At 38.6% G+C, this 13213-nt stretch overlaps 2 protein-coding genes across 2 annotated transcripts; both read right to left on the bottom strand.

Annotated features, from left to right (window-relative positions):
- Window positions 1–341: 341 nt before the first annotated feature.
- LOC141437236 (uncharacterized) lies at window positions 342–825 on the bottom strand. The gene has a single exon (XM_074100493.1). It carries the CDS (start codon window positions 729–731, stop codon window positions 342–344), a length of 390 nt encoding a protein of 129 aa, XP_073956594.1. The 5' UTR covers window positions 732–825.
- Window positions 826–5234: 4409 nt separating this feature from the next.
- Window positions 5235–12665, bottom strand: LOC141437086 (U21-ctenitoxin-Pn1a-like). The gene is made up of 5 exons (XM_074100310.1): window positions 12433–12665; window positions 10953–11496; window positions 10015–10345; window positions 8596–8742; window positions 5235–5417 (listed from the first exon to the last, which is right to left on the bottom strand). Exons 1-5 carry the CDS (start codon window positions 12476–12478, stop codon window positions 5271–5273), a joined length of 1215 nt encoding a protein of 404 aa, XP_073956411.1. The 5' UTR covers window positions 12479–12665; the 3' UTR covers window positions 5235–5270.
- Between the last annotated feature and the right edge of the window lie 548 nt (window positions 12666–13213).

Genomic DNA, 13213 nt, shown 5'->3' with positions numbered 1-13213 from the left:
TACCTGTCTCTTTCTCAAACGCTTTTCTCTATGCAGCAAGTATGGCGGTACTGGCGTGTGACGTCACATGCCAGTATGTCTTTCTCTGTCTAATCTTGAATTTCAAACCTGTATAACTTTGTTATTTGTAAAGGTAGCTTAAAAATTGTTTTTCTATTCGATAACAGGCATTGTGTAGTATTGACGATGAATGTGTTTAATTAAATTTGGATTGGTTAGATACTGCGGGACGATTTGGACCGTTTCCAGTCAGACCGGCAGCATTTAGGCAAAACTGGAGACGACTGGAAGAAAAAAGGGGAGGCACTAAAAGCTAATAAATACCTAAATAAAAAAGCTACTCACAGTGTCTCGATGAGTTCGCAGTTGAGGAGGAGTTTCCCGGGGCCTAGCTCGACCACGGCGACGGTTTGGTCGTAGTGGTAGATCATGCGGAGCGTATCGTTGGAGACGCGTCTTCCCGTGTAGGGCTTCACGCCGCCGGCGGGCTCGCGGCGCTCCACGTCGTCGGAGCGCGCCCCGACGCTGCCCACGAGGCCCGCCAGCGACCATCCCGCGGGAAAACTGAGCGAGAACGGCTTCGCTGAGGCCGAAGGTGGTGATGACACAGCGATGCAGCATATCACGATTATTGAAACTAGGGATTTGAGTAGTCCGTCTGCCATTGGTGCGCCGCGCACGAGGGCTTCGCGCGCGGACCGGACCGCGCTCAGTAGTCTTCGGAAGGACATGTTGTTTTATAGCGAGTACAGCGTGGCTTCGTCCATGGCGTGCGGCCGGCGCGAGCGCTGTTGGAGGACTGCCGCGGGACACTTTCTTCGTGACGTCGCGACGCCCGCGGCCTGCTCGTAATGAACTTGGTTTCACTCTTCGCTTCCGCACGCACGTCTGTGTTACGGCTACGGCTGCAGTCGTGACCGAAAGGTGAAATCAGTCTATAGATTTAATTGAGTTTAATTACAGGATATCCGAGATGAGCTTCATTAGAGATAGTTGGATTTGTGTGTTAGATGTTTTTGAAGAAATTTTATTCTAGACAACTTCATTGTTGACTTACTTACTTAAACGTAATCAAAAATTTCTTCTAAAGTGCCTAAGTAAAATAAAAAATTGCTACAAAGAAAATAATTGTAAGGTATCATAAAGTGAAACCAGAATATTTAATTCTATCTAAGTATAATAGTAATTTCAAATTCAAATATATTTTTAATAAAATAGATAATGCATTAAATAAAAAAATATATACTACATTTAAAAAACTTACATAAATTAAAAATGAAAACAAATTACTTAAACAGGACCCCTTAGGCAAGGTCCCGAAGATGTAATAGTACCTATAATAGTTATATATCCTAATTTTAACAAGATGACACAATTTTATTTTTTAGAGAAACTTATTGATGGTTAACTAACTACTTAGCTGGCTTTTAATAAGCGCGTAAATACGTAGGATATAATAAAACTTAAACCTGTTTTTATGGTCTTTTTATTATGGTAACGCCTGCTCTACATTGACCTGCTCCGATGAGGTGCATAACGCGGTTAGTTTACCATCTCACTCTAATATTATAACCGGTGTTTTGAGGTCCCTGAGGGACACCTAGAGAGGCCCTAACAGAGGTAAAGTCAAAATTGTATACTGTAGTTTTTAAGTATTATATTTGTAATTATTTTATTTAAAAAAAAATACTTTCTGCCAAGTTTCTTGCGGCGCATTCTTCCTGGCAATGATGGTCTTTCCGAAAGCGCTGGTAGTTTAAAAAAATAAGTGTAAAAGTGCCCATTGCGGCCTATTTACTGAATAAATGATTTGAAATTTGTTGGCCTACGTGAGCTCTACCCATGCTCTACTATTTTATGACAGTTCTAACATCATGCATCAGACAAAAATCAATAAGGCTATTTGCTACACTGACTTGTACAGTCAAGTTCATAAACTTGTGAGCAAAAATGTGATCAAAAATATCTGAACACGACTCTATTGTTAACGGCGTAGAAGCGTTCAGATATTTTTGATCAAATTTTTGCTCACAAGTTTATGAACTCGACTAAGTTAAATATAGTGTCCATGTTAGGTATTATAACTAACATTGAAACTTAGGATGTTAGAAGAGTTTCTTGATCAACCTATACTCGTACAATAAAGCGAATCTACGAAACTGAATAGGCAACTGAGCACCCGTTAACAAGACGATTCCTAATTGCTTCACACGATAGACATTATGCAAATACTATTACGGATGCTTAAGCTTCATCCATACGGGAAATACGAGAGTTACGTTACATTGCGGGGTGCACGGCAACGGATTCAACAAGTAATCAATCTTGAACGGCAACGGTGTGCATCTCGCACAATATTCACGTACCATAATAGATAAGGCACTCTTCGTATAAACTCCGCGTGTGCGCTACCATGTCATTCTGAAGTGGTTGACCTACCGTACAGTTTACAGTTCAACCTGCTTACCGAATATTTGTTTGTTCACCATTACGGCACGGTTTGTTTTTCAGATGTGTCAGCTCCTAGTAGAATTATGTAACTGACTCGCGAAGCCTTATACGTTTAGTTTATTCGATTAACGAACGGATAGATGCGACCCAGATAAGGAAATGGCTTGGACGTTGGCACCCTTCCAGTTACAGAAGCCTTCACCCCTTTATAACCTGCAGTCTTCTAGGAAACTCGAATCTTAAGTGAGAAATCACAGGCTGTGTTTACTACACTTACAGCGGTTTCGCACTAAGTAAGTATAAGTATGCAGTGATCCGAATCCAATTCGAATCCGTGAAAATACAGTTCAGAAAAGTCATAGAACTATTTGTATGGTAAAATCGGATGACGGAAATCGGATCTAGTGCGTAAATTACCATACAAATAGTTCTACGGTGAAAGAAAACATCGTGAGGAAACCTGTGAAGTAATTTAATGGTATGTATGAAGTTCAATCTGAGAGGAGTGCCTATGAAGACACGATGTGGCATTAATAAAATATAGTTTTCATTATATTAACTATTCATACATGTTTTATCAAGAATGTAAACTGTATGCGGACATATTGGACACGGTGTCTTTATTTCTATTTATACGTCATTCCGTTTCGTAAGCAGAATTGGACGTAGTTATGCAAACAGGAACCAACCCACACCTCCCCCCAAAATTGAAATTAGTATGCAACAAGCTACTAAAATGCACTCTATCAAGTTTAAAGAAGGTGCATTTTATTAACTTGTTACATATATACTTATCTAAACTTTGGGGGGAGGTGTGGGTTGGTTCCTGTTTGCATAACTACGTCCAATTTATTGCTGGTAGTTAAATTTCTCTTCCTGTCTAAAGGTACATACAATACAATATTCTTTATTGAAACCAGACCGAAGAAAACCGGCAAATAGCAAGTCGGACTCGCGCACCGAGGGTTTCATGCTTTGTAGATATCTAGAATATTCAGTGTTAGCAGGGCAATCTCCTAAACAAGATGTATGCAATGCGAGGTGCATGATGGTTACTGACGTACACACATGGATATTTGTTTTAAGCCGAGTTTAGACTTGCAAGAAAAATCGTGCGGCGCTCAATTGACCACTACAAGCTCGTTGGCTTTACCGCCTCGCAATGTAATGCAACTTGCACGATTTTTCTTGCAAGTCTAAACTCGGCTTTAGAAGTGCCCAACTTTCTGTTTTTTTTTGCACATCTGTAAAGACTAAATTAATAAATTTCACATGCGCATCGTTTGCATGAAGTGTTAGTCACTTTGTTTGATTAGGCGTGCGTATGTCAGATAAGTAACACTATAAGGAATTTAGCACTTGGAATCAGCAAATCAAGGCACAGCAACATTTTCACTCATATGCTTTCGGTATTTCTAATTAAAATCTAGTCAACTGGTCGAAAATTAAATTTGGGCTTTAATTTGAAACACAATATTTTTAATGATTGGTTTTTTGGAGTCTTTTTGTATTTTTTATTTCAACTCCAAATTTGTTACTGTTGTGTTGTGATTTGTTACTTAATACAACACAAATAAAAATACAATATTGTATTTTCGATATGGTTTCACGGGATACCCGTAAAAGTAACAAATTTGGAGTTGAAATAAAAAATACAAAAAGACTCCAAAAAACCAATCATAATTTGATTGCTTAGTAGCGACATCTCTTGTCTGGGTGAGCGGTTGGTTCGAAAGAGTGTGACGTCTCTCGATGAGAGCGGAAAATAGATGTCGCTAGTGCTGTTGCATAAGTAGCGTAGTAGAAATAAGCAACCTGAGATATGTACCTATGCATAGGAAAAATTCGTGTCTAGATTCCTGTCCAGCGGTGGTGTAGGGGTTATAGCACGCAGCACGGATTGCTGAGGACCTGGGTTCGATTCCCAGCGCTGGTCTCTTTTTCTGGTTTTTCTGTGAATCCATGTCTCAGTTTGTATTTTCGAAAATATTTTTATTTTATTTTTTACATAAATAGATTTTTACTACTTTACAATGTTATTTTCGGGTGGTATAATTTCGAACATTTAATCTTGCTCTACATTTTCCCTTAAACATTAAGCACCTGTACCTGTGACCCAAATAAAACACAAATTGTGCTATAGTTTGTGTTTTATATGGGTCACCAAGCCCTCTCATTCTGAGAGGAGGCCTGTGCCCAGCAGTGGGACGTATGTAGGCTGGCATGATGATGATGATGATGGGTCACCCTTATTTATTTTCTTTAATGTTCAATGGACATAATTGGTCAAAATTTGTGTTCACTTAATTTGCAATTTTCTCAGAAATGATCAACTTTTGGGATTGAATAAAACTAACGTAAGTAACCTAAATCAATCTGGATTACACGACAAAAAGTTCACATGGACGGAATACTTATCCCAGAATGTAAATTTCCAGCCAAAGTGGCAGTTAACTGCAATTAAGATATATAATTACTTTAACTAACTGCCGCTGCTATTATCGAAACTTGATATTTGACAGAATATCATTCCTAGGATTTATAGAGGTGGAAGGGGACTTTTGGAATTTCCCGCAGGACAGAGAACAGGAGTTGACCACAAATTTTACATTATGCCAAAAGCATAATAAATAAACTCATTTAATTCAAAGGCTCATTGCAATGTATATAAAATACATTAGACACTTACATATAGGTATTTAAAATAAAAACTTTTTATTTATAAAATATTTCTTGGATCCGCGTGGACACTACAACCCAATAGGTCCTTCTCCATGTATATAGGCCGAGATGATGGCGATGAATAGTTACTTAGGTATCTATAGCACGCCAATAATCCTCGCGAGCCAGTCGCGGTGGGCAGACAGCGGGCTGGCGAGGAGCGGCGCGGTGCCGTCGGTCAGGGCCACCCCCAGGAGCTGGACCCTGCCGTCCTGGACCACCATGACAGGCCCGCCGGCGTTCATCTGCAAGGTCATATATCAAAATTAGGAAGACGCCTTTACGGTTTGACGAGGCGACGCTTTACCGGATTCTTTAGTAAGCATTAACTTAGTTGAACACACTGCATCTAACATTATATTTATTATTAATTACTAGTGTTTATACTCATGTAAGTGTTTGTTTTAGTTCACTACTAGTGACGTGTTTACCTAAGATTTTACAAAATTTCCATGATAATTCAAAATAGGTAGGTACAAACAAACTGGTAAGATACAGTCGTGACGTGAACAGGAATCGTTGAGTTGAGCCGTTTGCCACTGTTCGTAATTTGGCCGTGTAATGCTATTCTGGTTTATTAATGACAACATTTACTTAGCATATCTATTATATTCAATTCTCATGTCACAGTGTTTGTATCCAAACTCCTCCGAAACGGTTTGACCGATTTTTATGACTTTTTTTGTGTATATAGGACGTAAACTATCATTCATACATACGCGGACTGAGCCGCGGGCAACGCTAGTGTAATATTATAACGCAGCTAAATTATGAACAGTACAGCGAGTGGTTCAACAATTCCGGTTCACAATGGTACAGTTGACCTGTGATAGAAAAGTTGACATTATGGCAGTACTGTGCGTGAAAACTTATCGTCCTAGCGGATCTCAAGAATCCTTTAGAGATGCTGACAAGATTTTTAAAGACAATTTGATCTCTTTGTCCCACTTATTTTGGCAATAAGTAAGAAGATTTCTCATCGACTAATGCAAGACTAGTTCAAGCTCTGTATTTTCAAAAATACAATTAGCCTACCTAAGAAGAAACTCAAGTCAAAGTCGTTATTTGACAAAAATACTTAAAACTAAGTATTTCTCACATACTAGCGGCTACGTAAAGTTAGAGAAAGACATACAATTCACTAACACTTTTTCCTTTATTAAAGTAACACCAATTTACGGAAATGAATCCATCCGTAGCCAATGACGATGAGCACGCGCAGATTAACGGTTATTAACGCTGATCACATCGTGAATGTCACATGGTAGTAATTATTCATGGCTGGGGCCATTTTTAAGGTTCCGTAGTAGGAGCCTAGTAGGAACCCATATAGTTACGTCATGTCCGTTTGTCGTGTCTACAATATTCTAGAAAACTAATTTTGCATATGTAGAGTAAGGCCGGAGTCGTATGATAAAGTTACGTATTAAAAGTTTTTAGAGTATCTCCCTTTATGAGTGTCAAAGTTTTTTTGTCGCTTAAATCAATAGCGTGGCATATTTTCATATAAGGCTTTTAAAATGACTTACGTTTTTTTTTAAGTTTGCTACGATCTTTTTTCTATTTAGGGAACTGTTTGCAAACGCATCTGCAATCCCCCTGGTGTTGCAGGTGTCTATGACCCACTTGCTCGTTTGCCATCCAGTCGAATAAAAAAAAATATGTTTCAAAATGCTAGTTTTTGATAGTCAGGTATCCCCTACCTATACCCCCATACCTATAAATAGGCGTTCCGCTAAACCGATTTAGATGAAATACCGATAGTTTGAGACCCCTGGAAGGACAGTTTTTATTCCGAAAACTTGGATAGTTCTCGCGGGATAGTGATAAATAAATTCCATTCGAAAGCTACTTGAATATTTCGTCACTACTTTGAAAAAATCTCGTATCAAAAATCAATATGTCAACAAAATTGAACCTTGACGTAATGTTCATAAGGTCCACTCAGAATAATTATCTACTTTGAGATACGAGATTTTTTCAAAGTAGTGACGATTTGTCAAATGTTAGTACGGAGCCTTTGCGCGTAGCCCGACTCGCACTTGGCCGATTTTTGACATGTAGCGCCGCGGATATTAAAGGCTTTGTTACTGTACGGCGCAACATTGTAGAGGCTGGTTCATTGTGGGAGTCACCGTCGCGAACTTCAAGTCTTGTCCAAAGTTGGCAAAGTAACGTAGAGCCGCTATGGTTAGGGTTACATTATACTAGCGTTTACCCGCGGCTTCGCACGCGTAAATCATTGAATACAGCAGTTGAATTGAAATTCCGGGATTTTATTAAATTCTTGTGGGAATTCCCTAAAATTACATCGTGGTTTTCATTGACGATAAATTAAAACACCCATGCCAAATTCCATGACTCTAAGCCCAGCGGTTATTAGTTTGAGTTTTTTTCCGTATCCCGTGGGAACATCGAGATAAAAAGTATCTTATGGTGTTATTCCAGACGTCCAGCTACCTACACACCAAATTTCATAACTCTAAGCCCAGCGGTTGTTATTTCAAGATTTTATCCCTACCCCGTGGAAACATCGGGATAAAAAGTAAGTAAGTTTTAATCCAGGTTGTAAACTAACTTTTCGCCATTTTTCATCCAAATCCGTCCAGCTGTTTCAGCGTGAAGAAGTAACAAACATTCACTCACTCACTCACTCACAAACTTTCACAATTAGTAGTTTATAATATTAGTAGGATTATAACCCTAGAGTCGGACCAGCGAATTGTGGCAGTATAGAATGGTGGCAAATTAAAAAAATAGGGTTGAATACATTTGAACACTTATAAAACGGATCATTTGTAAAAAAAATTGGCGATATGAAATGATACCGAAATTTATATAATGTAATTTATGCGTCCACTTTCAAAGTCAGTCACCAGGGCAGTGAGTCGCATAATACTCTCTCTCATTAAAATATGAATTCTTATTTAAATTTTAGTTAGCTAACTTTAGAGGTATATAGTCCAAGTATATCTATGCAGTGTACTAAGCAGTAGAGTACCTACGATGAAATAAACCAACCGTCTTAATAAACTTTATATAAAAACTAAAATGAAAAAAAGTCTAGAAGTCTAGATGTTAAGTACTTAAACTTCAACAGTCAGGGCCAATGGGCCCAGTATAATGATACTAGGATTTTTTTGAACTGGTCACGCTAAGGGATTTAGTTTTTTTAGGATACGCTTTTTAAGGCGGTATTATTATAATAGTATCATTTTTTATTTCATACTTTTTTGATGCTCCTGTGAAAATGGTAGGTACTAGTTTAGTATACAACATTATACTACAGATACTTAGTTTGAGTCCCGCGGGAAGGACATAGGATAGTATCCCAGAAAATGGCATAGTCCCCGCGGGGTACCGATAACTAAATTCTACACGAACAGAGTCGCGGGTAACAGCTAGTACTTAATTAATACTAACCCTAGTAATGTTGCCAGTTGTTTCATTCGACGACAGACACAGGGTTGAATTGTTCTCGATGGCTTCGTAAGCAGTTTTGCATTTTTCAGGACTCAGCAGAGTCAACGGCAGCGAGGCGGCCATCATAGTTTCAGGACCAGATTCATTCTAAAAAAAAGACAATACAAATCCTACCTATCCATACTAATATTATAAATGCGAAAGTGTGTGTTTGTATGTTTGTCCGTCTTTCACGTCGAAACGGAGCGACGGATCGACGTGATTTTTGCCATAAAGATAGTTTATGGGCCAGAGAGTACATAGTCTACTTTTTATCCCAGAAAAATGCACAGTTCCCGAGAGCCGCGAGCAAAAGCTAGTTTACTCATAAACTTATTGATCTTGTACCATAGCATTCGATCGTTATTATTTGCTTTTACCAGGCTCATAGAAAAACATAGAAACTTGTCTGTAACTTCATGAATAAAGAAGTTGCACTTCATCACTTTATCAGTTACTGTTAGCGTTAGGTACTGCTAGCGTTAGGTACTTACATTTCGAACAAATCTCGCTAGTCAAACTTCGGGCATTATTAGTTGTAATATGTCTTAAAATTTGATATTCATATGTAGATTGGATGATAGACATACAAGTACATTAAACAAAATTTACAGGTTTGTTGCGTCGACAGTCAAAACCAATTTTTTTACAAAATAATATTTCGTAACCTTATTTTATCATACCGCATCTATCTATTCCTCCAAGTCTTTCAGATTTTATATCCGAAATTACGTTTAGAATTAAACTTGCACGACCCTACGAAACAAATTAAGGTGTGTGTGAAGTAAAGTTCCTAATCCGCACTGGGCCCGCGTGGGAACTATGACTCAAGTCTTCTCATTCTAAGAGGAGGCCTGATGTGATGACCCTCTTGCTCGTTTGCCTCCCTATCATAATAAAAAAAAGGTCTGTGACGATGTGACACTAGGCCGAGATCATGATGATGACCGCATCTGTATTAAATAACTGAATCCGAATTAATGTAAATTAATTCGTGCTCTAATAATTATATGCATAATAAGAATAAATGCTTAATTTTAGCAATATTTACTAGCTTATTACGACATGACATACAGTCACTTACTTTTAATGGTTATTTTATAACGATAATTTTCAAAGGAATTATGTGCATGAACTTAGTCACTGTAGGTACGACAAAAATCGGAACTACAACGCGGCCATCTTGGAAAACTTCCCTTTTTACAGTTCGCGTGTATGCCGCTGTTGGTAAGTATCTTTTGTCTTGCAAAAGTTATCTAAGTATATTCATTTCGTTAGGATGTTTGTCTCGGTGTCAAAAGCCCGGATTGAGACATAAAGAGTCCCGGACAGATAAGGCGTGAACGATGATGAATGATGATGATGTCAAAAGCAACTTACTGGCACAAGACCCCACCCATACACCCTGGCGTTGACGCCATCCCAATCCGTCCTATTTTCCATCACCGCCACCGCACCCTCCTGCAACCCTGGTTCGATCCTCAACAGCGCCAAACTTGGAGTCTTCACGTTCGCAATGGGCCTCTTGATGTTCAGCCACTGCCGTATTAAAGCCTGGTTGGGCACGTAGTTCGGATGGCTTGCAGAATCCTTGGCAATTTTCGGGATAGGATGCAAAATTATTTCCGAAACGTTGTGCACTGTGCCGTCTTTTAAAGAGTTAGTGGCGCCGATTACGATTATGTAAGACGTGTTTATTGTTTGGTAGGATCTGAAAATTAAAAGCCCTAGGTAACTAAGCAGCTCGAACTATGTAGGTAAGTAATTAATTAGATAAACTATTAAAAGGTCACTTTAATACAAAGGTTCAACGTCCTTGCCACGGCCAACCGAAATAGCCTTTGACTGTACCCTGAAGCCACATCATAATTCATAAAGGTTAAGATTTTTAAACAAAAGCTACAAAGGCAATGGCCTCGCTTGTTGCGTAAGGTATAATATTATTTGGCAATAGTGTGGGTACATAAATTAATTATGCACATGTAGTAAGAGCCTTGTTTAACAATTTTGTGTTGTTTCTGATATCTTAAGTCTTTAGATGAGTAAATATTTTGCTCTTAACAATTCCACGATTATTTATTACCACAACAGAAGGAGAAGTCGCAAGCGCATTGAACAAACTAAATTTAACATCGGTAGGTAGGTTAGGTACCTAGTACTTACTGTCTTTAAATAAAAAAAAAACATTTGCTGAAACGGCAATGAGGGAAAAACGGCATTAAATGCTGAAGAAATGACCCAGATATCTATGATATAGGCCATCTCAGCTTATTTAGTAGGAATAAACAAAGACGGTAGAAATCCTAAATTTTACTCACGAGTTACTGAAGATAGGACCCAGCACATTAACGCAGCTGGCAGCCGTTAGGACCCAGTGGGGCGCCACTAGTGCGCCACCACACGTTTGCGCGGTAACGTTTGACACCGTCTCAAAAATGGCGGCCGAAAATGGCGCGCTCTCTGGAAAGGACGCCTTGCTAGGGTGCAGCGTCGCATTGTGCTTGAAATAATCAGTTGGAGGTATCTCGCACTCACTAATATCTTCATTTTTGATAACATTGTCAATGTAATTACTTTCAATAAAATTTCTCGATCTTTCTAAAGATTTCTCATTAGATATTTCGATAGAATTGCTGACGTCTGTACCCCTTTTATCATGATAAAGTGCGTCGGATAGTTCTTTAAGTTTTTGCTTGTAATGTGTAGAATTTTCGAGATCTACCATCTTTTCGGTGGTAATGGGTAAGTCGATATTTTTACCAAACATTTCCAAAATATGTGCTGCAACCGTGGGCTGGCATGGCTTTCCGTTTGCATCGGGAGCCATGTTTTTTAGTGTCGTATTCATAACATTGTTAAAATCTATAAAATGAAAATTCTCTTTATCGCTGCTTTATCGTCACTGCGATGTGAAAAACTCGTAATTAACAACATTTGCATAGGAAGTGACTTTTTGTTATGCGGACGTGCATTACGAGTAAAAATTTTTTTCATATAGAAGTATAAAACATTTTTTGAAAAATTATCACACGGCAGTGACGTTATCAACATCACCAGCTTAAATGCATTCCACCGCTGGGCATCGTAGCTGGGCATAGACTTACTGTAGGTAGTTCCGACGCCGCATTTGGATAAGGAACTGCACTCACGCTATTTAACTGCTTCGCATGTATACAAGTTTCCTTACGCCGTTCTCCTACATCGAGTTCATGGTAAATTTGAAATGTAATTTTTAATTCCGAAAAGCTCAGAATTGTGAGCCTGGACTACAACCCAAGAACTTGGGAGGCTATAGTCGAACCAGGCTATAGTTTTTCTCAAAGCAGCGGTTCTCAAAGTTTTGGCTACGGAACTCTATTGGAAAACTGATTATTTGCCAGAGCCCTAAAATACCTAGTAAAAAACAACTGATTTAATGGGAGATTGTGCTCTGTAACTGTAACCTTACAATACCCCAAAGTATTTATACTTAATTATTACTTTTGCGAAGCCGCCTCAAAGGCTCCGTGGATCACACTTTTGAGGTAACTGCTGTAAAGTAGTTTAGGTTACAGTCGAACCATTTTATTCCTGACCCACCGTAGAACGCTCTCACAGTAAGTGTGAATTCCCTTGTCAAGCAATGCGATGTCACTATGTCTTTTTCTACGAAAAGGTTCCACAGTGGGTTACGATTCAGTTGGTTCGATAGTCTTACCTAATAATATAAGAAACGAGTTTCAGAATTTAATTTCAATAATTAACTCAGGGAATCTAATTAATTATGTAGTGTCCCAGTGAATATTATGTAATAATTACCTGGTAGACCGTCTAGCAAGAAAAGTAGCACAACCGCTTTGGCCATTACTTAATTGTTATTGAGGCTGCTTTCCGCGATACAACACAATGCATGTTGACATTACGGCTGCCAGTGTACAGTCACCAGCACCCATATCTGACACAACACGTCGTGCATAAATATCTTATACGAATGCGACTCTATTTCCAGGGCTGGTAGGACGAGGCAGATGTTAATTGTGACTGTACTGTCACTAGCATTTATTTGGTTAACGGAAGTGCTAAATAATGTAGCTCTTATTCTTTTGACAATAGAGTCGTTCGTAATTTATGAGCACAAAATTTAATCAGACGGCGCGAAACTTCTTTACAAAAACAGATACGTAATTGCCTAAAATAAGTTTCAATCAGCCAATAGAATCGTTAGGTCGGGGTAGGTAGTTACCTTGACGAAATGGAGAGTAATTTTAACCCATAAGAAAATCACAAAAAGTAACTTTGTGCTGACGGTTCCGTACAGTATCTATGAAATATACAGAGGTAGCAAAACTGCAAAATGTATCTACGTAGTGTGGGGTCATTTTCGATGGTTACTGCTATAGACAGACAAAAAATAAACATTTTCATATTTTTCTTATTAGTTGTATTGTAGTTTGATCTATCTTTATACCACAAGTTTCTAGGACAACTGGAAGTACTCGTACCAAAATATAGGTTTCAATTCCCCGGAAAAAATGAAATGGAAATCCACAAGACAAAAAAAAATGGAAATACTACTCAGTAAGACTCGAAATCGGACCAG

Source organism: Choristoneura fumiferana, chromosome 17 (assembly GCF_025370935.1).
Source record: "Choristoneura fumiferana chromosome 17, NRCan_CFum_1, whole genome shotgun sequence".
NCBI lineage: Eukaryota > Metazoa > Arthropoda > Insecta > Lepidoptera > Tortricidae > Choristoneura > Choristoneura fumiferana.
Note: the sequence above shows the minus strand (reverse complement) of the source record. Positions and strands in the feature narration are given on the sequence as shown.